Source organism: Apteryx mantelli, chromosome 6 (genome assembly GCF_036417845.1).
Source record: "Apteryx mantelli isolate bAptMan1 chromosome 6, bAptMan1.hap1, whole genome shotgun sequence".
NCBI classification, from domain to species: Eukaryota; Metazoa; Chordata; class Aves; order Apterygiformes; family Apterygidae; genus Apteryx; species Apteryx mantelli.
This window is the reverse complement of record NC_089983.1, coordinates 25,353,992-25,380,006: the sequence shown is the minus strand read 5'-3', so window position 1 is coordinate 25,380,006 and position 26,015 is coordinate 25,353,992. Positions and strand designations below refer to the sequence as shown.

Genomic DNA, 26,015 nt, shown 5'->3' with positions numbered 1-26,015 from the left:
TGGCTGTTTGCAGCAGTTTGGTCGCTTGCAAACGCCCGGCGGGTGTCTGCAGAGCCCGCAGCCCCTGGCACAACTCGCCTGAGCAACAGTTTGGGAGATGAATGAGTCAAAACCATTTTTCCAGGGGCGTCCGGCCAAAATATCATAAACTTCCGGAGGGAGGGAAAGGGGGCACTCCCTCCCCCCCAAAGATTACCTCCCTGTTCTCTCCTGACGATGTGCTTCCCTGTCCCCTAAGAGATGCAAAGAAAGGCTTGAATTGGTACGCACGGCGAAAGGCACTCGCTCCTTTCTCAAGAGCAATTTGGGAGCGCTAGCTCCCCTCTTAGCGGCTTTCCTTCCAACATGCCTTTTTAAAAGGCCGGCTGGCGCCGCGAACCTGACCTTCCGCGCATCCCCGCTATTCTGAAGCAGTCCCATTTTATAGGACAGATTCAGCGAACCTTTATTTAGCGAATAAAAGTTTAAAGCTGAAGGTTATTTATGGTTCCACAGAGATAGGTCCTGAGTGGCTATTTAGAAGCACGTGATTCCAATAAACTTTGTTTTATGGCTTGAGAGTTGACAAGCCAAAATATAATTCCCACCATAAATTAGTTTAAGAGCATACAAGTGCAGATGCTTTCGTTCCTGGAAGCAGTAATCGGGGAAGTGTTAGCAAGGAGCCTTCTGCGGGAGTGCGGCCATGGAGACACCTCTGCTCCCAGGTTTGCCCTGCCAGAGGGAAGCTCGCAGTAAGTCCGCTATCCGTCTTCATACAACCACCTACGTGATCGAGTTGCTCCGATGCCTTTGTGCCTCTTGAAACTATATGCGAATGAGATACAAATACCGGAAACGTTAAACGAGCTTTACTCTGAAAAAAAAAAAGAACAGGTAGAGCTCAAATAGCTAGGGAAAAGCTGCAATTAGCTTGCTGTTCCCTGTCCGAGATTTCTGAATGCGATGAAGCGTCTTATTTTAAACTAACCTTAAAAAAAAAAAAAAAAAAAAAAAGGAAAAGGAACGGAACAGCAAAGTATTGTTTAGTCCCGAACTGCTAATATTATTCCACTGTTCTTGCAAGCTCTGAGTGTTATCCAGAGTAGGGAGAACTTAAAAAAAAAAAAAAAAAAGCAATCCTGGGAAGCTCTATGTAGTGAACTATTGTTACCTAGGCAATTGCTCTGCGTGTAATACAACAACTCTCCAAGATAATGCAGGAAGGCAAAAGAAGAGGCGAAAATTTGCTTACAGCAAAGGACCCCTATATTGGTATTTTACCTTTAAATATACGCTGCATTTCAGGAGCACTGGACTGAATGTGTGCTTTTTTTTTTTTCTTTCTTTTTTTCCTCCCTTATTGTGATCGTTGAATGTATTTATTAAAAGATTTGAAGCAAAGATCAAGTCAAATCTACCCTTCTATAACGCAAACAAAGACGCATGGCTCGTGGTTAATGTTTGGATAATTATGTGATCTTAAAGGCTATCTGTCTTGGAGTAACCCGAGACCTATTCCTGTAAATTTTTTCTTCTTTCTATGCTCAGCACGGATACGATGCTGCATGCCATGTTGTGACATTTTATGGGTGATGGTTTAGCAAAGGTGATCTGAATATTTCATTTGTAAGCGATTGAATTACCGCAGAACAAAAAAAGGCCTTTGTCATTCTTTTTTTTCCAGTAGTGAAAGAGGGAGGTCTGACTTTTCATCCCTTTAGAAATTATCTGGTATAAAATCAAGACTATGAATATTAAAAGTGAAAGATCACACCCCAGACACAGGGAAAGCATGTGTTCGTAAAAACTGTCTGTATGCAATGTGGTCCTCATTCGGAAGGGGCTTCCACCCCATCAGTCTGCCTGCTCGCAGGATGTACCACCAGCTCTCCTCTGTGTTCATCTATCAAATCTGTTCACTAGCTGATCTAAAGAAATATCACCCGTATGTGGAATATAACAGTAACAAACGTTTTTATTGCAACAGGTTCGGCAGCATGGAAAGACATCTACGGTGAGTAATCTCTCATTTTTTGCAGAATTGGAGTTGCTTGAAAATACTGCTTCTTTTCCTCAGATTGGAACAATTAAACCAGACGTATCCCTGCTGAATATTACTACAAAAAGATTATGTCAGCATGTAAATGCTCTTGGTGATTCGGTTTGTGGTATCATGTCCTGGATAATCCTAGGCAGCAACAAAAGTAGAGGTACGGTCTCCGTAGGGTTTGTTACAGGGCTGCACAGGTGTCATACTGCTCTTAAGTACTTTGAAGCAATTAGCAGGGTTACCGTTTTAACTTGGTAGAACTATACAGCGCCTCCCCGTGCAAATACTGAATCTATCATGTTATATCGCAGAGTCTCATAATCTTGGCTACTCCTCCTCTTTTTTTTTTTCCAGACGGGATTCAAAACAGAGTTGTGTTTGTTATCTAATTTTAACCGCGTTTGAAGTGGCATCATGAATGAATGAAAGGCGTAATGGTATTTGGACGTTGTCAGCATTAGCCAGCCGAGTTGTTAGCCTAGTGGTGCAATTGCACTATTCTAAGCAGTAGCATTGATCCTCTGGTACAGAGTCTCTCTGGGCAAGTGAGAATCAAACATGGATTAAAATGCTGTGAAGACAAGGGAGAAAACGGATAGCTGAGCTTATGAGGGCACCCTTTAGTGCGTTTCATATTTTTGGTGGTTCAGAATGAGCTGAACTGGGGACAGAGGGCGGGCGAGGGCATGGGTGGGAAGAGAGCAGTTAGATATGAAGCAGGAAATGCTGTTGAACCGTTCTGGCTGCGCTAAGGAGCTAAATGCATTAGTCCTGGTGCTTCAGACTGAGGCTGGCTTGTCTCTCAAAGAGGAAAAGAAAGCCTGCGATATTTGAAGATTCATTAAAGACATATTGCCCTCCCCGCTTCTGCAAACCACGCTCTGACTGGGAGAATGTACAGGAGTGAAGCCGTGTTTATTTGCGTTTCTCCCTGTTTCCTCTCCAGGCTTTCTGAAAAATCATCTCTTTCACCACTTCGTGCCAGGCTTCTCTTTCTCTTTTTACCTTGTGTTGCAATATTGGCTTCGGAGCCCTTTAAATACGAAATAAACAATTGCCTCCAGCGTTGCGTTTTTAATGTTGTTCCATAGGTAACGTTCCTCCTCCTGTAGCTCAGCCCTGCGTCACATCGATGCCCTTGGCATGTTATCCCAGGGCCGGCCCTAAATGTATGGATTTCTTGCTTTCTGCCAACGTACATTTAGCATACTGATTATGAAGCAGAATACAAAAGGGCTGATAGATCAAAAGCATTTTGTATGGGCAGTTGAACAGGAGGTGAATATATAACGCTTTTGTTCATCAATAACTCTTTGGCTTTGACCTGTCTGAGCAAGTCGTGCAATAAGGTGAAACGCAGGTCACAGCGTCTAACAAATATGAAAATGTGTAGTATTAGGCAGGGCAGGAGCTGCTGCTTCCCCAGCGCCGTCGGTGCCGGCTCAGCCCCGTCGGGGCCGTCGGGGCTCGGGGCTCGCCCACGTGCGAGCCCGGCGCGGGAGGGGGCTGCGCCCGCCCCGTCCAGCCGGCGGCCCCCCCGCCCGGGGAGGGGGGGTGCAACGGGGCGCCCCGCTCACAGAGTTGGGTGGAGATTTCAATAATCCGGGAAAAGAGAGACTAGGGACACAAAATCGTTTCTAGTTGCACTTGCTGTGAAGGAGATGCCACCGCAGTCGTCAGAAAGCAGATGTTTAAAAATAGCATCCCCCAGATTAGGCAGCTGGGAGCTGGAGCCAAGCAGACCAACCGGTACATATCGCTCGGGTAAACGCAACACCCCCAGTTCTGCCCTTCGCAGTGGCTGGATGTATCACACCCGCACTCTTATTTGTCCTTATGTTCCTGCTTTAAATAGTCGAAGGAGAAGAGGTTGACCGCGGGACAGCAGAGAGGAGCTGGGTCAGACACAATTCATGAACTTTTGTACTCCTGTGTGCTGCTGTCGCCAAAGTAAAAATAATGAAACTTTGTGATATGTTTGTAAATGATTTCGAATGACCTCTCGCCCTGCCCTTCACCATAAACGCTACGGCGGGGAGAACCTGGGGAGGGTGCGAGGCTGCGGCTCACACGCAGCCAGCGGGGATAATAACTAGACCAGCATAATGTGATGAAGGTAAATTTGGAAATTCTCTTCTTCCCAAGAACAACTAACTCCAGCCTTTAATCTCGTCTTTTCCACGAATCGCTGTTTCTGTTGTCGGCTGTTTTACTTCTGTTTCGATTTTTTATTTTTTATTCTTTTGTGGGGGAAATTCTAATTAGGTAAAATCTCTTCAGATCCGTATTAGGCTAGATAGATAAACCCTCTTTTCTGTATGATTTTTAACTATTATTGTTGTAAATAGCGCAATTTGACTGGTAACCTCCATTATCTGTAGCAAGCATGTAAACGACAGAGCATTTAAAGTGATCAGCAGGTCTTACAGAGAATTTGTTAGTCGAAATTCGTCGCTATAAATTGGTGCAGAGTCGTAGAGCTCTTTCATCAATAATAACCACTGTGAATCTTTTCTGAAATCCCACCTTTCTGCAAATCCGTATTTCAGAACTTTATCCCAACAGAATAGTTTGCATTCCTCAGAAGACAGTAAGGAATAAGAGAATTGCACTGACCTGTTATATTGTAGATGAAAACAGAATGTTATTACGTTGTCTATATATACCCTGTAGAACCGAATTTGTGTGGTATTCATATAGTCACAGATTCGATTCTAGGGGAATATATGGTCGATGCAAAAACTTCACCTTTCTGCAAATGGTTAGAAGTTTAAATACTGACGGAATCAAAATACACGTGCATGTTGAGTATTGAGAAATTCTAAAAGTTTTGCTGCCTCTCTCATATTTACTATACATTGAAAGGTTTCTTTAAATTTCATTTGTCGTTCAATCGTAACTGCCATTAATAGACTGTGAATTTAAACAGTTAATCTCACAAGAGATACAAATTTTCTGGAAAGAAAAAAAAACCAATGCATAAATCTTTAAAAAGATACTTATAAATTAGCTAGATATGCCAGACGTTAGCAAAATTTTCCAGTCAAGTGTTCAGATCTCATCAAAATATTTACGACAGCAGCAAAAGCAGCATTCGACTCATTGGAATGTATTTACTTGTGCTCCAGGAATGATATTGATGAATGAAGACTGAATTTATCTCATTAAACCTGTGATATTTTAAACATAATTAAATGACATCTCCAGTTCAATTGACTGAACTTTAGTGGTTAAAAGTGAACAGTTTCTTGTTATCTGTGTGATTTTATACACATATATGTATATACTTATATATGTGTGTGTGTGTCTGTGTATACGTAAACACACGTATATATTGAGGCTTGCAAAGTGAATGAGAAGTTACTGATTGCCTAATTTTATTCAGCAGAACTAAATTCTGGTAACTTTTGGATGACCTCTGCGAGACAAAGACAGGACAGATCTATTGTACATCATATTACCCTCTTCTTTGATGTCTTTTCTTTTTCTTGCCTCCTTATCAGTTTCCTCCCTTTTAAACCTACTTCAGCTCCTCGCTCTTTATTTCTTTCGATATTTTATTTTAACCAACGTAACAAACCCCGGTGGAGATTCTGGCCGGTAAATTAAACGGAAGGGCATAAGAGGTTAGCGAAGTCAGCCCAGACAAAAGGCTGGCTGTACCTGAGGGTCAGGCAGGCGACTGTCGCTTGATGAATGTTCCTAAAACACTGATATCTGGTTCGGAGGGTAAAACCTGCCGGAGAGGGGTCACTTGATTACACGTATATTATTTAGTTAAATTTGTGGAAATTATGAGCTGCACACAAATCCGGTGATCAGCTCCCTGCCTCCCCATTGGCCGGGCCGGTCACATGCACGCCTAACTTTATTCAGTTGACAGCAAGTAGGAGGGCTCTATGGAAGGAGAAAAAAAGACAACACGAGAAAAATTAGTATTTTCTACCTTCAGAAATTAATGGCCATGAGTTCGTATATGGTGAACTCTAAGTATGTGGATCCCAAATTTCCTCCTTGCGAGGAATATTTGCAGAATAGCTACCTAGCCGAGCAGGGTTCAGAGTACTACAGTGCCTCGCAGGGCTCTGATTTCCAGCACCAGGGAATCTACCCACGGTCAAACTACAGCGAGCCGCCCTTTAGCTGTAGCAATGCCCAGGGCTCCGCCGTGCAGCCGCGGGGTCACGGGCAGGAGCAGTCCGGCCCCCCGGGCCCCTTCCCCGGGCCGGCAGAGCACTGTCCGCCGCCTCCGCTGCCCACCTCCCGCGCCTGCAGCCAGCAGCCGGCCCTCAAACCCCCAAACGGGGCAGCAGTTAAGCAGCCAGCAGTAGTTTATCCCTGGATGAAGAAAGTCCATGTTAACTCGGGTAAGGATCCTCTTCTTACTTTGCTCTTCTACCCTGCTTGCGGTTGTCCTCAGAGATGGGTGCTCGAGTCCTCGCAAGGCGCCTGGACTAGGTTTTTAAACCGAGGTAGCCAATTACACTCGTCATAAATTTTTATTGCTGAGGAAATAGGCCGTTGGCCATGTGGGTCTTTTCTATGCAGGAGAAAACTCCATTTTCGAAGCCTCTTAGAGGCTTCCAGCCTACCTAGCTCGGTGTGTCTCTAGCGCCTGTATTAAATAAGGGTGAAAGCAGCACATCCATTGTAAGCAACTGTGATGAATCCAGCCTGGCCACATGCTCGCAGCTCGTAAGGTTTTGTTTTGTAAAGTCGAACCGGAAAGTCAAGATTAGATTTGTAAAGTTCTCCGTATTTTTTTCCCAGTGAATCCCAATTACAACGGAGGGGAACCTAAACGCTCCCGAACAGCTTACACCAGACAGCAAGTCCTAGAACTGGAAAAAGAATTTCATTTTAACAGGTACCTGACTAGGCGCCGCCGTATTGAGATAGCCCACACTTTGTGTCTCTCTGAGCGCCAGATCAAGATCTGGTTTCAGAACAGAAGAATGAAGTGGAAAAAAGATCACAAACTGCCCAACACTAAGGGCAGGTCTTCTTCCTCTGGTTCAAACCCACATTTACAGACTGTTTCCAAGGACCATCAGACTGACTTGACAACTTTATAGAAGAGGTGAAATTTTCCATTTCATCCTTTGATTCTGACCAGTACTGTACATAACTGACATTATCCAAGCAGAATTTGCGTGTAGCAGCTAAAGAATCAAGAAACTGTCATCTTTCTTTAAGGTACTGTTGTACAAAGGAGACAAAATGACGCTACTTTGGACTTTATTTTATTTGACTCTACTAGCACAACCTAAAAAAAAGAAAGAAACAAAAAAAAAGAAAAAAGAAAATAAAAGAAACATCATGCAGGCAGTGGGAATTGGGAAATTATTAAAGGAGACCTTCTGTCCATTAATAGTAATAAATCATTGAAAATGAAACTGTCCTGTGTTTCAGTTTTGAATTTGAAAGTGAAGGTTAGATGCTTTATTCTGGGATTTTTGCTTTTAATTGTCTTTTTATCCCATGCAATTTCGGGATGATGCATTTGGGCAAGTTGAGGACAGGAAAATTATAGTATAGTCTTTTATTTAACAATGAAGACTAGTATTTGTGTACTTTTTGTGCTGCTTTACCTTTCTTGTTGTAATGAAAATACTTGCTCATTTCCATAACGTCTCAGAAGATGTGCATAGGAATTAAGTGAAAACGGGTTATTTTATGTTCTGATTGTGTTAGCATATTTATTTATTTGTTATGTAGACGAATGAAGATAAAGTGAAAAGAAAAATAGTCAAACCAAAAATGGGAAAGGGGAGCTGAAATACAGTATTTCTCCTTCCCAATCTCATGAACACATGTATAATGTTTACTTGTCTTGAACGTACACAACTTTCTTGTCCCATTTTTTGAATTTCCTTCTCTGTGAATAGAAAAAGCGTCCCTACTCCTTATCCTGTAACATCCAGGGCTAACAAGGTTGAAAATCTGTTTCCAAAGTCTGCTCTGCTCTGCGCTGTAGTTTAAACCAACGATACCTCATTAAAAAAAAAAAGGAAAAATAAACTAAAAAGAAAACCCCAGAGTGAAAAATGAAAGCGATTGCTGTTATTGTTTGAGCCATTTTTTCTCAAAGCTGAATCCATTCTTTCTACCTGATTTAAAATTTATTTACTGTCCAAAAGAAAGAGGGTCTGTGTGGGTTGTTGTTTTGTGTTATTTGGGTTACTTTTTTTTTTTTTTGGAAGAACAGTGATTGTTTATAAACAAACCACCACACTTCAGTGAAATGCTTCGAAATCTCAGCAAGTTAATTTCCGGGGAAGGTGGAAGGCTGGAAGGGGAGCAGAGCTGGGCTAATATCCTAATATCCACGCGTTTGTCCGTGGCTGCCGTTTGCACCGTGTCAAAGTTTGGGGGCAATCAGCCAACGCTGTAAGCAGCAAACCCAGCCAAACCAGCTCCCTCAGCCCCTGCACCTCTGCTCGAGCGAGCCGAGGGCTCCGTCCTCAGCTCTGGTACCCTCGGGGCAGCCCAGGAGAGGGACCAGATCCTCAACATTTTAACTAGATGAGCCTGTTATCAAAGAGAAGAGGAAAAAGAGGGGAAACCCAGACCGAAAGCTCAAGTTCCACTTGTTTAAAAGGAGATTGAAACAGCAACGTGTGAGTCTTTAAAGTGCCCAGGTCTAGGCTGAGCGTTTCCCATTGAGGACACGTTGATTTCTGAACTCACTCAGGGAAACGCCAGGAAAACTGGGCTTGCAGAAACTCGAAAATGAAAGGCGAGCTTTTCAAAATGTATGTATTCGGCAAAACCGACTGTGGTCAGCGGTTAACTTCTGCCCTTTTTTCGTCCCTAGAAGTCCTCAAAGTATCTTGCAGGACTTGGTCTTTTGTTTTAGAGCCTGGAGAAAACTCTTTGTTCTTCCTTAGGGTTAGCCCAGTTCTCAGACTTGCACATGGCAATCCTTGAATATCTCCACGTCGTGATATTAAAGATGGATATTCCTGCATTATTCGCATCATTGTTTCTATGACAAAAAGCACAGAGTTCATACATAGTAAAGACGTCTTTTTTCTGACGCCTTCACGTTGAGAAGCTGAAAAGGTATTTTACTGAAGTTCGGCTAAATTGCAGGAACAGGTTCACCCAGAGGACAAATTTTCTATTCGATTAGTTGTATTTCAGCCGGGAAGAGTGACCTCTAAACCCTTAACCTTTTGGACCCAAACTACTCTTCCCTTTCTCTGGCATGGAGAGCAGTTAGCAGCAGCGCTTGAGGAGGGAATTCCTTAGACAAGTTTGCAAGTTTTGTTCCACCCAGTTCTTGCAGTAGCAGCCTTCCGTCTCCAGACTTGCCCAAAGCCCTGCCTTTGCTCTTCATATGAAGCCATGGGAGAAAAAAAAAAAAAAAAGAAAAAAAAAAAAGAAAAGTCTTCTGGCTGCTCTTCTTGAAAATCCCCCTCACGGACCCCCGCTGTTTACTTAAGGTCTGTGATAATCTGACTTGGAGCAGCTCAAACATGTTATTTGAGAGAGAAAGCTACCAACTTTGTCATCAGTGGGTACAATTCTGGAAAATAATGTCCGTGGATAAGCAAATCCTTGCTTTGTGTTTCTTATCGCCTGGGATCGCTACCTAAGTTAAAGGGCTAAATCCTGCTCCCAGATTTCCTTCCTCCGCCCACTGAGGTCAAACAAGGATGTAGCTGCGAGCAGAATTTGTCTCATTGTCTTTTGAAATGTTAATATCGCCAGGACGAGTGTTGGGTTCAGCAGGCACAGCTCGTACAACCCTGTCTGCAAGTCCCCTTTGAGCAAGGCTGGGGCACTGTAAGTTTACATAGTTGTGATTACGCTGTGAGCTCTGAGAATAGGTAAACTGGAGGCAGAAAGTACCCAAATAAATAAATAGCTTCCAGCTGCCAGTGCTCTGAATGGTCAGGAATGTGTGTAATAACGCCATGAAGCACACACTGGGCATTATCTCCCGTGGAAAACAAACCTGAGGTTTATTTTTATTGATTTTTAATTCTCCTCAAGAGTTATTTTGTGTAGGAAGGGAAGCTGTTTATTTTTGTTTATCATGGATAAAACGTTGTGTATTGAAGCCTTTTGTTAAACGATCACATTGTCCAACAATACTCTCATCTCTGTTAAAGTGTGATGCTTTTATAGACTTTACCAATGTTTTTGCTGCCATTAATTAAAACGTTATTTATACTAATTGTCGCCTGTAGTTTTGATGTAAGTCCTCCATATATATTTGAAATAATAAAAGGTGTAGAGAAATAGATTCTGTTTTGTACCGTGAACAAACAGTCCTTACAAGGTGGGTCTGTCTTCAGTGAAATGCTTGTCCCTCCCATCATTACAGTGTTAAGAGATGAGTGACTCTGCGTAGCATCCTTCCAAATGTCCCTTTGAACAGGTTTGCTGATTGCCCTAGCCATAATGTTGTGACTCTGGGCCAAGCTGTAGTCTATATTTACATTTAGGCTGCAGTTAAAAGTGCCTATCACCCATTTGCTACTGCTTTGCATTTAAGAAGCCCTCCTAGAATGACTCCCAGATTTATGCATGTGTGGTAGGAGCCAGGGAGCCACACCTGAAGTCACCTCGATCCCCATACAGATGTGTGCCTTTTAGGGGAGTCCTGGAAGAAATCAATTTACAAAGAAGTGGAAAATTAAAATTAAAATGCAGTGAGTAGTTTTGTCTGAGCACTAAGTTTCGCTTTTCCAGCTGATACAAATGAAAGATCACAAGAAAAGGCAAACTTAGTTTAAACTTTCATGTGGACCTAAGGCAAACACTGTTTTTTTCCTACCCCTTGTAAGCACCTCAGACAATAAACATACCTCTAGGTGAGAGAAGTCTATTGCACTGTTTTTGTCACAGGTATTTGGCACAGAGGACTTGTCCTCTCTTGAAGCGTGGTCAAGGCACGTGTCCAAAAATACAGTACCTTGCTGTACCTGTGAAAGGAGCGTAATGTACAAAATAAGGCATGTGCCCTTAATGCATGGAGTGCACGGGGGGGGGGGAGGGCATTTGTAAGCACACACTAAGTTTAAATATTCAGACACATTTTGTGATTATACTTTCTCTGTCTCCTGTTTAATGGCTCCTCCTGTTACTACCAATACATCAATACAGTTCTGTATATTATATCACCACTAGTCGTTAAGGTAAGAATGAAGAGGAAAGGCAGAGTCAATAACAAACACCACTCACTGTACAGTACAGTAAATAGGGACCTCTCAATGCAGAGCCACACAGCTTCCAACGGCCATGTTTGTTAGCCCTTTCCCCTGATCTTTTTTTTTTTTTTGCAAGCCTAGAGACAAAAATAATCTTGCTAGGAACAGTCATAACAGGCAGAATTTCAAAGTGCAAGGAAGATGATAAGAATAGATTTCTACAAGTCCTGACCACGTGATTTGCGAAATAATTAATTCAGCACGTCCCTTAAGAAACACGGAGTCGTCATTAATCTGCCAAGCAAAGGACTCTATCAGACTTGAAAACTGAAGAGATCCCAAGAATATAATATACAAAGGGTGCAGTCCCTCTCTCTGCACACCTAGCTCTTTGGTAGCTGCCGAAAAAGAGACGCTCGGTATGTAAACATTTTTTACTTTTATTCCTTCTTATTTAAACCTTAAGGAACTTAGCTGTCAAAAGCGTGACAAATAGGGCACGCCGCTTCCTGATGTGGGGCTCGGCAGCAGCCCGGCGCTGGGCTGGGCGCACGCGGTGACCTTTGCTTCCCGGCGAAGGGGAAGCGGCGAGCGCGGAGCGCCGCGGAGGCCGGCTGGCCGCGGCTCGGGGGCTCGGGGGCGCGGGCTGCGCGGGCTGCGCGGGCTGCGCTGCGCGGTGCTCCGCGGCGCTGCCCGCCCGGCGGAGCGGGGAGCTCCCGCGCCGCCGCACCGCGCCGCGCCGCGCCGCGCCGGGAACAATGCGGCTGTCAGGGCATCTGCTGCCCGTCCTGGGAACGGTGAGCTAAGGGCCTGACGCTTTCCAAGCGAGGGCCGTAACTTTCCCTCCGCGTCACAACGGACGGCTATAAGCCGGGGCGAGATGCTACCCGGGGCGGCTTCGCCCAGCGCTAATGAATTCCGCGGCGCGCTCCCTCCGTCACCCGGCGCTGCTGCCCTCGCACAAAGGCCGCCCTGTCGCTGCATGTTCTTCTTTCGCCCCTTTCTGCCGGACCCCGCTCCCATTTGCTGGCTTGGCCGCGGTGGGCTTCTGCCCCAGTCGCTGCAGAGGGAGCCCGGGCAGATGCACCCCTTGGAAGCCTTTTAAGTCTGCAATCAATAGTTCAAACCAAAAGGAAAATTGGACAGCATATTTTTATATAAAACCACTCTCTTCCCGCTCTATAATATATGGACCACAAGGCTGAGATTTCTCTATTAAATCCCAGCGTCAGCTGGAAGTACTTTCTGCAAACAGGATATTCTTTATTATCCCTTGCTGGAGTAATTTCTGAAAAAACCCAGACTGTAGCTTTTTATTACTTCCGTTTTGGTGGCAGGACAGAGACAAAGTTTCCTATGTTATGAATTATACATTCAAACAATAACACATTAATTCAATTATTCAAAGATGACAAATGTTTATGTGCTTTCGTAGTGACTAAGGAACAGATATGCTACTTCGCAAGAACTCTTACATTTTTATCAATGAAGTTTTATATTATCCTGTTGGTCCGGGAAAGAAACCAAACTCCAGCAAAACACGCAGTAAAATGGACCCGAACATAAATTGAAGCCCTTTCATAAGAGCGTTTATTCCTGCATATAGCCCGGGCTATTTTATCAGTTTGACAATTGCCGGAGTTGTTGTTATAAATCATCATAAGTAATTCCTGAAAGGGTGCGAGGCTGCTGGGGGGCGGGCGGAGACTGTAAATCTTTCTGTTTTATTGCTCTATGAACATATGCTGCGATTGAAGAAGTCTTAGATCCTTTACTGGAGACAAATTCACGCAAAGCTGGAGTCCCACTAGCGCAAAGGAGTAACATTTCCTTAATACTTTTTCAGTCCCCTTTACGATGTCTTAATTCTGGTGGCGGTGGCGAAGGTGCTCTTTTCTCTCTGCCATCCTTTATTTTTAAATCACGTTTTATTCTTCTAGCAGCCACCTAACGGGTGTGGGACTTTTTCCCGGAGGTTTCCGAGTTGCCCACCAAATGGGCATTTGCTTCCGAGTCCTCCTCGCGCTCTTTGCTCGACCGGTGCCGAACTTTTCACTCTCACTTTTAAATAAGGAGCAGAAGACCTCTTCATCATTCAAAATGTCTTAACACTGGTCAGAACTATTTTCAGCTTTGTGTGTATATATACACAAGGATACACAATACACTGTGTGCGTTCATGGATTTGTGTATGTACACACAGACACACGAGCCTCTGTATGAGCACAGAGCTATCTCTGCAAAAGTACACAGACGCCGAAATATATGGCTGACGGAAAAGGATATAAAGAACCATTACCTCTTACTTGAGGCGAGATTTAAGTACATCATTTCCAAGAAATATAGGATTATAAATCTGAAGCCGTACACAATAATTTACATTGAACTTATGCTTCCATCACTGGACTCCAATCTTCTTATAACTGGTTTGCAAAGTCAGGAAAAGCAATGTAATTTAGATAAATGTTACAATGCACTTATGGTTAGTATTGTAAGGTAATACGTTACTGTCAGATCCCCATGCTTTGGATGGTAATGAAATCATAGCAGATGTTAGATTAGGTGTGGTGTATTTATAGCTACAGATATGTTAGAAAATCAAACAGAGGAGCTAATATTAATTTTTGCCGAGCTGGAATTGTTGGGGATCTTTGTGTGCATACATGACGGATATACATCGGGTTTGTTCAGTGTCTTCATATGCACAGGGAGGCGAGGCAGGCTCAGAGCAGACACACACACACACACAAATGTCATGAGTCTTTTTTTTCCTAAGGCTTCTTTAGCCTCCAGATAGGGCTAGTCCCAGCTGCCCTGCATTTTCCCAGTGCGGAGAAGGAGAAAATAAAAAATCGTGTACTCCAATAAGCCCTAGCACGTTGCCGTCAGATGAGAATTGCTGCGGAGTTACCCCTGGAGCAGACTTTCGGTTGCAGCCAGCCCCAAATACCTCCTCCTTCTCTGCCTGGAAATATCCCGCGGAATCCACCTCTCCCCGGCGCTGGAGTGGCCGCCGGCGGGTGCAGCGCGGCTCCGCCAGCCCCGCGGGGTGCGTAAGTGGGGGCCGGCCGCCGAGGGCTGCGGCGGCGGCCCGGGGGGGGAGCGCTTCGGGAGGGCCGGCGGAGACCCGCGCAGAGCCGGCAGCTCGCCCGCGGCCCGGCCGGGGCGCAGCGCGGGGTGCGCAGCGCGGGTGCGGAGCGCCGGGCGCGGGCGGGCGGCCGCGGGGAGCGCGCCAGCCTCAGCCCCGGCGAGCCGTTCCTGGGATCACGTGGACAAATATGCCTCTATTTTAAGGCAGTGCCTGTATTTCTGATTATAAAGGGGTTTCTCCTGCTCTTCCCCAAAATTCATCAATGGCCGCACGATTTAAAAACAAAACAAAACAAGAGCCGGCCAATTGCTGCCTTTGATTCCAGGAGGTTGATGGCTAAAGGGTTGTGTGTTGATTTTTTTTTTTGAAACCCAACAAATTCCGATTTCCACTCTCCTTTTTTATTGGTAGTTGAGCCTGAGCCTGTTTTCATTCTATCGGGAATTCTGGTGTATGGAAATGTCTGTAAAACTGCAAGATCAGGTTTAGGACAGTATTGTCTGCAGACAAAGGGTGAAGGATTTATTCTAAGAACTGCAAGCGCAGATCCTGAAAAGTGAGGAGCCCAGGTTTATGATAAATTGATACACAGGTAAGCAACTGCATGACAAAATGGGACCTTTAACCACAGGGGCTGCATTATCGCCTTTACTCAGAGACTGTCTGGAATTTGTTTGTAATCTCTGACCACAACGGCTACAAATGCATGGAATAATCTTCACCTTCTTGAACATTTTAAGATATATCTGCTATTTATTATGCTCTTTGAATAAAAAGTGATCTCCTTCCAAAAGGCTAGGAAGAGATGTTTGTGCCTATCCTCATCCCAAATTTTCTGTGGTTTCAGGAAGGGAATTACAATTAAGCAAATAAAAGAGGGAGAGAGAACTTTGCTAGATGCTACCATTGCCAAAGTAAGATTGAGCATCACATTAATTCGTTGCCGGGGATAGCCGGGCAGGGGGTACCCGTGTTGATTTGTAAAGTGCGATTTAAAGTAGGCTCTTTGGTAATGTAGCCCCTACGTATGGTTTCCTAAATGTTCCTGCCAAGTGCCTTCTAGTACGTTTTCCCTCTCCTCGCGTTCGTGTTCCCCGGTCGCTGTTGTTTTCCTCCCCGAGTTGTTTTCCTGCTGGTATTCCCGGTATTCTCACGTCTTGGAGTGGCACTGGCTGCTGGAGCAGGATGCGACGTTTCTGCAGCCCGCGGTTTCCCGCAGCGCAGCGCGGCGGTGCGGGGCGCTCAGCAGGGCGCGCCGGGCTCGGAAGGGCGCGGGCGGGCTGCGGGCTCCGGCCGCGCACACGCCCCAGCGGCCGCGCAGCCTCCGCGCCTGCTTTACACCCAAACTCCAGGAACCAGCCGGGATCTCCCAGGGAATCCGAGGCATCTGTTCCTAACGGCTTGTGGCCTGCGCGAAACCCGGGTGAGCTCCTGGGTTGGGTTTCTTGGAGAGACCCCAGGAAAGCCGGCCTTTGTGCCGGGGCGGCCGCATCCTGCCCTGGGAGCCGGGCGAGCCCCTCCGGCGCCGGTGCTCCCCGCGCTGAGCCGGGGTGAGGAGGCAAGGGGAGAAAGTTCTTTTTTTTTTCCCCTCTCTCCTATTGCATGCTACCCTGCTCGATCAGAACTTAAAGGCAGTGCACATTTTTCTTAGCTGTATGCCTCCAAGCTGCTGGCCTGCCAAGTTAGTCAGCTGAATCCAATTACTGCAAGCAGCATTTCATTTGGCTCGATGGAAGCACTCACTTATAACTTCACCTAAAATTTCAATAATACCTATATTGGGCCTACGCCTGAATAATTCTAAAGGTTTCCCTGGGTTTAGCTCTGGCAACTTTTTCTCCGAGGCCGGTTCTGATAGAGAAGTGCTAGGAGCAGAGTGCAAAAGCAACGTGTTTGAGACTCTCAGCTTTCGAACTACAAACTTTGGGGGTTACTCTGGTGGCCATCGCAATTTAGGAATCTGCGCAACCTCTCGCCAAGTAAAGCATGTCTAGAGCAAGGAGCTATTGCTTGTGAGGCTGAGGAGCTGCTTCGGAAAGGCATGTGAAGTCGATAATTAATTAGACACAAAATGAAAACTTACCATGTTAATCAACAGCGGATAACAATGACTCGCTTTGCAATATTATGATCTCTCCGCTCAGGGGCTAAGGTGCAACCCAACTTACGCTTTCTTCTTGCACACTGTGAAGTGCTATTTCTAATGAACTCTGTTTAAAAAAATAAAGCACTTAAAGTTGACGTACGCCCACGTGAATATATTATATAAGACGTTACCGAGACAGGCCCGGGCCAAGAACCTGAGCGAGCACCGTGTGTAATCATGAAGCTCCACTTCCCTAACTCCTGCTTGGCGGCATAAATTAAGGTGATTTGGAGGGGGAATGCTGCATCCTACCGGGTTTGGACAGGGAGAGAAGACTTGGTGGAAAGTTGTAAGCTCTGTTGTGTTGTGAGCTATTGGAGGCGCTTCCGTTGGTTGTTCATTAAGTGGTGAGTTATTGCTATACAAGCCAAAGGTCATTTCAAAGGCTTACGGTTGCTAGATATCGTCTTTATAATGACCTGGGCTTCTTTGTGGGGGATTTTCTGGCACTCTTAATGTTTTCAGAGTCCTGAGTCGACACCTTACACATCCAAATGCAAAATGCTCATCTCAAGCCACAAATATTTGCGGCGTATTTACGGCGCTGGAGTTTCCTAGCTTATCTTTCTCTCTATCTAAACTGGGAGGCGGGAGGGAAGAGGAGAGCCAGCGCTGGCTCCGCGGCCCTGGAGCTCTCCCCAGGCCGGGCCGGCGGCGCGGGGGGCAGCGCGGACAAGCCCGGCGCGGCCGCACCGGCGGGCGCTGCGCCGCTCCTTGCCCCGGCGCCGCCGCCTCCCGCGCCGGCTGAGCGCTGCAGCCGCCGCGCTCCGCGGCCGGGCGCGGGGCCCTCCGCGCTCTCTGCGGGCCAGGCCGCGGCATCCTCGGAGAAAACGGCACGGGCTCCCCTTGCTCCTTGCCGTTGCGGAGGCAGTTGCTGTTTGGGGGTTAGTGTGTTAGTTTCTTTGCTCCCCTCCCTCCCGAAGCGTTATTAATAAATCCAGAGGAGCCATCTGCCCTTTGTCTGGTAAAAGATCTGACGTGGGCTTAGAGGCGCAGGGAGGCTTCGCACAAGACGTGCGTTTGTTAACAAAGTCCTAAGGAAGAAAGTCTAAAACAAAACAGCTTCCGCTAAGAGTTTTCACTTTTGTTGCAGGTCCGTGCCCACGGATTATCCAAAGGAATCCGAAGATCCTACACACACAGTTAAGGTCAAAATTCAAGAAAAAACATAAGTGTGGTGAGTTTTCTAAATTTCCTTTTCCATCCATCTCTCATTCCCCCCCGCCCGACAGACCATTCCTAGGGAACAAAACTGCTAGAGAGTGGATGGCCGGCTGCGAGCAGCACACACGGTGCAGGAGCACTGCTCATAGATTTGCAAACCTGGGATTGCTGAATAGCGTGAGCCCAGTGCTTCAAACACGCAGAGCATGTTAGGACTCTGACCGCCAAATAAATAACAGTCCGCAGAAAGCCCCGCTGAAAATGGCTCATTGTTAGACGGAGCCCACCCCGGCAGGGCAGAAAAAAGCCCTGAACCCAGCCGGGGGGAGCGGGTCGCTCCCCCGGGAGGGATTCCGTAGCTGCCTTAAGAAAGAGCCTGAGGTCCCCCAAGGCGGTGGCGGCTCTGTGCGGCTCGCAGACCCGGGGCTGTGTCGGATCCAGCCCGGCCGAACCTCTCCTTTCTTCGCGGGGCTCCTCCGCCGGCACCGGGCCCTCTCCGCGGCTCCCCCAAACCCAAACCCCCGCCCGGCCCCGGCGCGGCCCCTCGGCGAGGTTCGCTCCGGCCCCAGCCGCAGCCGGCCGCCCGCTCGGGCCCGCCCGGCGCCCCCGCAGCGAGCGCTGCAGTCCGCTTCGCCCCGCGGCCCGGCGGCTCCCGCGGCCCCGCTGCCCGCGCCCCGAGAGCGGCGGGAGCCGGCGGCGGCCCCGGGCGTTGCTTATATACGGGCTCCCTCCGGGCTGCGGGCCGAGAAAGTGCCGCGTGGGGAATTCTTTCGCCGGGCTCCCTCCTACGCTCGGCCTGCTTTACACTTCTGAAAGTGCCGGGGCTTGGGAAGTGTTTTCCTTTTCATTCCTTACTGAAGCGTTTACTGCCGTAGTACTAGCAGTCATAAATTTTGTTACAAACCACAATGACAGGTGCATTGATATGCACCCTGAGAGCTCCGGCTGCTTTAATAACCACTCCACTGGCCGCTCTCACCGCCTTTTATTTATTCGGTATCATATTAGATATTGATCCTCAGCAGAATTAAGTGTAGTGGAAGTTTTAGTAGAGAACTGCTTAATAAGAATGTGCCCGGGCGCCGGGCCGGCTGCGCTCGGGCCCCGGGGGACTTGCCAGGCGCGGGGCCGGCCGCGCTCCGCGCCCTCGCGCGGGGTGGGCGCGCGTCCCAGCGCGGCGCTCCGCGCCGGGCTCCCGGCTGCGGCTGGCACCCACACAGAGCCGGGAGGGGGTCAGTAACTTCCAGAAGCACTGAAACCAGTGGCGGGACAAAGAGCCCCATTATCATATGTAATGTCTAACAGTTCAGATGAGGTTAACCTTTCTGGAGAGTAGGAAGGGAAATTTGAAACACAGACATGGATACTTTGCGGTTTCCTACCCTCAGTGCATCTGAGCCCACCTCCCACGGCTCAGCCTCACCATTTGGATGTCACTTTTTTTTCCCTGGAGTCTGTTTCTGGCCAAACCACCAAGTGTTGAGCCCCTGCTTTGGTGTTACCTACAAAAACATCACCCAGTGCCTTGCACTCGTGGAAAATCAAAACCTGGAAAGGTCTCCCTCTCCCTCTTTTTCTCCCGCTCTCTCTTTTTAAGATCTAAAGATGAGCCACCAAACAGTTGAGCATTGTCCATGTGATTTATGGCCCATAGCCTCCTTTTTAGGTTCAAGCAGAGTTCACAAGCAGTTGGTATTTCAGAAAAGAAATAAGGCTTTTAACAGCTTAACAGCAATATTCTTTCTTAAGGTTCCGTGTATTCTTTTGGGAACTATATTTTACAAGGCACATAAAAGCATACGCTTAAGGCAGTGTTGTTCTAACAAAAGTCCTCAGTTCAGACTACTCCCGAAAATGTAGATGATAGAAGTGGAAAAATAGCGACAGAATTATTTTTCCCCCAAATACTTCAAAGACTCGTCAAGATTATCGCAGTTTATTAAAACTCGTCTAAATCTCTACTGTCCAGTTCCTTAGGCCTCCCTTTACTAAATTTTTCCAGGAGAGAAAAATAGTTATTTTTCTGTTATTATCAGCTTCCCAGAAAATTCCACGCTTTGTTCACGAAAGATAAGAACGACTGTGGCTTGTCACAGGGGATAAATTGCTGAGAGTGACTTCGTATTGCAATTCTCTGAGTTTAGACGTATCTCGCGGTGAAATTTAGAAAACAGACCAGTTGTACTGGGTAATACCAATTGCTATGGGGGAAAGAGCCTCAGACAAATGTACTCAATGGGAGCACTGCATAATTATAGACTGGAGAATGATAATTATCAGACACTGTTCAAAAATTTCAAAGCTACTTTTCTCTAGTATGTTAATAATATTAAACCCTAAAGAAAGACAATGAACTCGTAAAATACGCGAAGATACAGACTTATACTGTCAGGCGAAGTATGTGATCATTTATAAAATAGCTAAGAAAGGTAAAAAACCCTTACCTAACAGGAAAAATACCACATAAAAATAAGAACGGAAAGTGTTAAAAATCCATAGCAAAATTGCAGGTGGGTTTCTATCTTACAACAAGAGAAACAGAAGTTCTGCGTACAACAGGGTAACACCCTGCCCCCAAAAATCTGACCTAAAAGGACTTTTTGCTTTCGATGTATTTTCAGTCGAAGCAGTTTGATTGGGGGGCGGGGGGAGGTGGAGGGGAGCGCAGTATGTTTTCATGGTGGTAAAAGAAAAGACCAACGTTTATAATGAAAACCATCCCCTAAAAATGATTTCCAATGTCTCAGATTCTTTCTACTCGGGACAAATAAAAGGGACGAGAAACGTTGGTGGAAGGATTTTAATTCACCACAGAATTAAAATAGGGGAGCTGACCTGCGACTTTCTTTATAGTGCAAAGTAAAGTTAGTGAATGGCGTTGGTTATACTTTAACTCCTCAGGAATCTGGGGGGAAGAAGGAGGCCGGGTTTACAAAGGGGACGGGATTTTTCTGCTTTTCGGCGGCCGCAGCCCAGGCGCCATCCATCATGTCAGCCGTGCGCGGCCGTGCGCACGCGTGTCGGGCGCGCCGGGGGCCTCGGAGCGGGGGCGCCCCGGGCCCCGCGGCCGGGCCGGTCCCGCCTGCACCCCCCCCCCGGCCGGGCCGGCGGGGGCAGCGCCCGGGGCCGGGGCGCCGCCGAGCAGGGCGCGCCTCGCGCGGGCGCGGAGCGGGGCGCCGCCGCGCAGGGCAGCTGCGGGCAACCTCCCAGGCGCCGCCGCCCACAGCGGGGCTTGTCCAAAAACGTGACCCGAAACACTCCCGGGCGGGGATTGTCGAGCAAAGCGGCCTCGCGTATGGCTCGCTGAGGGCCTTGATACCTAATGGCAGGGCATGGAAGGAGAGCCGTGAGGAAGCAGTTCCAGTGCACCAAACCACAAACCCCAGTGCCCCGGGAAAGCCGCCCGCTGCGTGTGCCTGCTTCTCCGTAGCGCCATCGCTTTCGGCTGGCTCCTTCCCTGGTGTGCTCTGGCCCTTCCCTGGTGTCCCCTTCTCCTTCCTCGGTGTCCTCTGCTCCCTCCCTGGGGTGCCCTGCTCTTTCCTTGGTGTCCCCTGCTCCGAGCCCTGAGGTCCCCTGCTGCCTCCCTGGAGTGCCCTGCTCTCTTCGTTGGTCTCCTTCTCCTTTGCTGGTGTCCCCTGCTCTCTCCCTGGTACCCCCTGCTCCTCCCGGTGTCCCCTGCTCCTTCCCGGCCCCCCAGGCCGGGCCGAGGACGCCGGTCTCGGCACACGTGTGGGCAGGCAGGTGCCAGGGCGGGCTCGGGCCAGGCCTCCCGCTCGGCGCCCCCCACTGAAGGTCTCTTTTGTGTCCCCTGCTGTCGCCCTCGCAGGTGGCTCCCGCGGCGGCGAGTGGCCCAGGCCGACGACGTGAGGCGCGGGGACGCGGTCAATGTTATTTGAGCAGGGGCCGCGGGCCTCGGCGATCGCAGAGAGCAAGATGCAGAAAGCCGCCTACTACGACAACGCGGCGCTCTTCGGGGGCTACACGTACAGCAAGGCCGACGCCTACCCCTACGGCGCGGCCCACCAGCCCTACGGCCAGGCCGGCCTGGAGGGCGAGTACCCCGGCTCCGCCTGCTCCGTCCAGGGCTCCGCGCCCGTCCGCGCCCCGGCCCACAAGGGCACCGAGCTCAACGGCAGCTGCATGCGCACGGCCGGGGGCGGCCCCGGCGGCAGCCAGCCCCCGGGCATCGGCGAGCAGCAGCCCCCGGCGCTGCCGCCCTCCTCCCCGCCCAACCCCCCCAGCGCGCCCCCTCCGAAAAAAGCCAAGGGGGGCCCCAACTCCGCTGGCTCCGCCGCCGCCACCATTAGCAAGCAGATATTCCCCTGGATGAAGGAGTCGCGGCAGAACTCCAAGCAGAAAAGCACCTGCGCCCCCTCAGGTAGCTGCCCGGCCCCGCCGCGGCCCCCCCGACCCCCCCGGCCCCGCTGGGCTGAGCGCCGCGCCGCTCCCCGCCCCGGCCCGCCCAGAGGTCCCGCTGCCCCGGCCCGGCTGCCCGGCCCGCCCAGGAGTCCCGTCGCCCGGCCCACCCAGGGGTCCCGCTGCCCCGGCCCGGCTGCCCGGCCCCCCCAGGAGTCCCGCCGCCCCGGCCAGCCCAGGGGTCCCGCTGCCCCGGCCCGGCTGCCCGGCCCCCCCAGGAGTCCCGTCGCCCCGGCCAGCCCAGGGGTCCCGCTGCCCCGGCCCGGCTGCCCGGCCCCCCCAGGAGTCCCGTCGCCCCGGCCAGCCCAGGGGTCCCGCTGCCCCGGCCAGCCCAGGGGTCTGGCCGCCGCGGCCCGCCGAGCCGCGCTGCCGCCGCGGCCCTGCGCTCGGCCCCCCTGCTCCGGCTGCGGCGGCGCCCACCGCTGGCCCGCGGGAGCCCCCCCTTCGGGGCGCGGGGGCTGGTTAGGGGGCCCGCCCTCTCCCACTGCAAGCCCCGAGGCGGCAGCATGCGGCTCCCCATCGGGGGCCGGCAGAGGGGGGCGCTCGGACGGGAGTCCCCCCGGCGGGGGCGCGCAGGGCAGGGCGGGCGGCCCCCTCCGGGCCCCCTCTCCGGGCAGCGGGCTCTCGGGGTCCCCGGGGGCTTTCGGGAGGGGCCGACGGCTCTTTGTGCCTCTTGCCCGGCAGGAGAGAGCTGCGAGGACAAGAGCCCTCCCGGGCCGGCCTCCAAGCGGGTGCGCACCGCCTACACCAGCGCGCAGCTGGTGGAGCTGGAGAAGGAGTTTCACTTCAACCGCTACCTGTGCCGGCCGCGCCGCGTGGAGATGGCCAACCTGCTGAACCTCACCGAGCGGCAGATAAAGATCTGGTTTCAGAACCGCCGCATGAAGTACAAAAAAGACCAGAAAGCCAAAGGGATCATGCACTCCCCTGTAGGACAGTCCCCCGACCGGAGCCCCCCCCTGAGCGGCCCAAACCACGTCGGCTACTCCAGCCAGCTCCCCAGCGTCAACAGCCTTAGCTACGACACCCCCTCGCCCACCTCCTTCGCCAAGTCCCAGCAGAGCATGTACGGGCTGGCCGCCTACACGGCGCCGCTCAGCAGCTGCCTGCCGCAGCAGAAGCGCTACGCGGGCGCGGAGTACGAGCCCCACGCCATGCAGAGCAGCGGCGGCTTCCCCAGCGCCAGCCTGCAGGGCAGCCCCGTCTACGTCGGGGGCAACTTCGTGGACTCGATGCCGGCCTCGGGGCCCATGTTCAACCTGGGGCACCTCTCGCACCCCTCGTCCGCCAGCGTGGACTACAGCTGCGCCGCGCAGCTGCCCGGCGGGCACCACCACGGACCTTGCGACCCCCACCCCACCTACACAGATCTCACGTCGCACCACACGTCTCAGGGACGCATCCAGGACGCGCCCAAGCTCACGCATCTGTAGCGGGCTGGGGCGGACTGAGAGCGAGCGAAACGGGCGCACCTCCGAATTACCTCACTTTTCTGACGTGACAGTGTTACTTTGCTCTCGAGTGCCAACAGTATTTAGCGGATTTGTCTCCCCTAACAGCTACATTCCTCTTTTTTTTTTGTTTTGTTGTTTTTTTCTGCAACTCTAAGTAGGTCCATGAAAAGGAGCCTTTCTTTTTCTAGCTGTTTTAAGCATGACAGTGCAATATACTGCAAACCAAGGGACTAATAATCTGGTAATTATGTACTTGAAGGTAAGTCTTATAGATCAATTAGTATTAGCAGCGCGTCATGCTGAGGTGTTTTAGACCAGTTGTGAGCGGTGGGAACTTGCCTGCATATAAGCTTATTTCAGAGAAGTTAATTTATGAATTCTTCCGTGATGTAAGGATTGCAGCGGACTAAATGATATGTATTTATTATTTTAAGCGAGACATTTTTGTATCACTGATTATTTATCCTCGTCTTAATGTATTTATGTGGATATTTGTAGAATTTATTCACCAATACTTCGGGAGATCGATTCAGGTCCATGGTGACTTACATTTCACCTATTTAGTATATTCGGTCTGAGCTAGTTGAGAGAGTAGTCTTGAACAGTTGTAACAGTGGCTGGTGTTTGTAGTTTATGTAAGGATTAATTAAGACAGCAAGTTGTAAGTCATTAATAGAGTAAAACAAACTGTGGCATCACACAAAGAGCCGTTACACTTTTTAAAAAGTTGAAAGTATTTTTAAAGTATTTATTTCAAATCGTCTGGTACCATTTGAACGCCTCCTTAGGCTGGTTGGTAGCTCGTTTGGTTGTATGAAGCCACCTTTTAGTTGGAAGCGCAAACGCTTGAGAAAGCAATCCACAAAGCGGGTCGCTTGGCCATCTTGTTTCCGATCAGATGCTGCATACAAAAACCTCGGTGAGGTTAACATTTATTTATTGACTAGGTATCTATTGCACGCATTATTTCAGTGGGCTATTTTCCTTTTATTACATTCTGGCTATCTGAAATAGGAAAGAAATTAGAAGCTTAGAATGCAAAAAAATTAGAAACCCTCTAATAGTGCTAATTTCATTAGGGTCTCCATAGCAATCCGTGCGGCAGCTGCCGTCTCCTTTGTTATCTATACTGTTGTCTTTATACTAACCATAAATCAATTTTTTAGACATCTTTGGAAGCCCGAGCTTTTCCTCTTGCTTTTCATAAAAATAAACTTTGAACGAGGATTGACAATCAGATATGTGGGGCGGGAAGGGAGCGCGAAGGCGGGTGTGGGGAGGCGGTGGCGGCGCCGGGTGCTCCCGCGGCCGCGGCCGCGCTGCCTCCGCCCGGCCCCGCGGCCCGCCCGGAGCAGGGGGGGCTAAAGAAAAAAACGCGGGAGAAAGAAAAAAAAAAAGAAAAAAAAAGAAAAAAAAAGAAAGAGAGGAAAAAAAGGAAAAAAAATCCAGGATGCGCTGAAACCTCGTGTTTCCTCCTCTTAGTTACGTGGCTGTGTTGAATCCCTCACCGGATTTACCAGAGATTCTTCTTCTTCTCCTTCTCCTTCTCCTTCTCCTTCTCCTTCTCCTTCTCCTTCTCCTTCTCCTTCTTCTTCTTTTGTAAATGTTGGCATTAAAGTCTGTTCCTAATGGCACATGTCGCTCCGAGAAGACTATTCTTATCTCCTTTAAACGGTGTTGAGTTAAAGATTAATCAGATCTGTATTCTCTCCACAAAACCATCTGATGCATCACTTTCTAGTTTGTCAAACCCTGCAACTCCTACTCCATCCTCTGATGACAAGACCTGGAATTCCTATTGTGAGAAATATTTTAACTCCTCCAATTCGGGTCAACACAGACAAGTTTTCTTTCTTTCTTTTCTTCTTCTTTGCCCCCCTTCCCCTTGCTTTCCTCCCTTCTTCTGCTGTTTGTGTTTGGCTGGACAGTGACGATTCAAAAAAAATTTTTTTTCCCCCTCTGTGCGATTTTAACAATGTTGTGTTACGTTGAGAAGTGTACCTTCTGTTAAACTTTACTTTTACCCAAGCAAATTTGGATATATGTGTTGTAGATCTGTAAACAAAACAGAACAGAATAAACGACTTCAATTGAAGACATATTTTAACCACTTTGAGCCCTAAAATTGTTTTCTATGGAAATTTTTGCACAGATTGTTTCTTAGAAGCTCCATCCAGGAATAACCAGAATACACAAACAACATAAAAAGTAAGACTAAGTACTACTCATGAATTATATAATACTCCATAAATATATATATATGTTTGTGTCTCCAAAATCTTCTGTAACCAATGTACCCATGACTGAAACAGTCCACGTAGTTTTTTTTGTGCGTTCTTCAAAATATGATGTATTTCACATCATTCGCCTCCAAATGCAAAATGCCAAGACACTACCATTTCTGTAAGGCCTTCCATGGTGTAACCCAATGTGTTTTTCCCAAGTGTTTCCCACCTTAGCATTGTGTAGGCTATTCTTCAAACAGTGTCTGCTCTGACTTACTCTATTAGTCCTTCATAAAATGTGTTAAGAAAGAAAAGGCCATTTATAA

At 48.8% G+C, this 26,015-nt stretch overlaps 2 protein-coding genes across 2 annotated transcripts; both read left to right on the top strand.

Moving 5' to 3' along the window:
* Positions 1–653: 653 nt before the first annotated feature.
* HOXD3 (homeobox D3) lies at positions 654–25,571 on the top strand. The gene is made up of 5 exons (XM_067299014.1): positions 654–734; positions 1,970–1,996; positions 17,524–17,607; positions 21,421–21,972; positions 22,695–25,571. Exons 4-5 carry the CDS (start codon positions 21,480–21,482, stop codon positions 23,441–23,443), a joined length of 1,242 nt encoding a protein of 413 aa, XP_067155115.1. The 5' UTR covers positions 654–734; positions 1,970–1,996; positions 17,524–17,607; positions 21,421–21,479; the 3' UTR covers positions 23,444–25,571.
* On the top strand, positions 5,837–8,256 carry HOXD4 (homeobox D4). The gene is made up of 2 exons (XM_067299015.1): positions 5,837–6,399; positions 6,803–8,256. The coding sequence occupies exons 1-2, from the start codon at positions 5,991–5,993 to the stop codon at positions 7,105–7,107; spliced, it is 714 nt and encodes a 237-aa protein (XP_067155116.1). The 5' UTR covers positions 5,837–5,990; the 3' UTR covers positions 7,108–8,256.
* Positions 25,572–26,015: the final 444 nt, after the last annotated feature.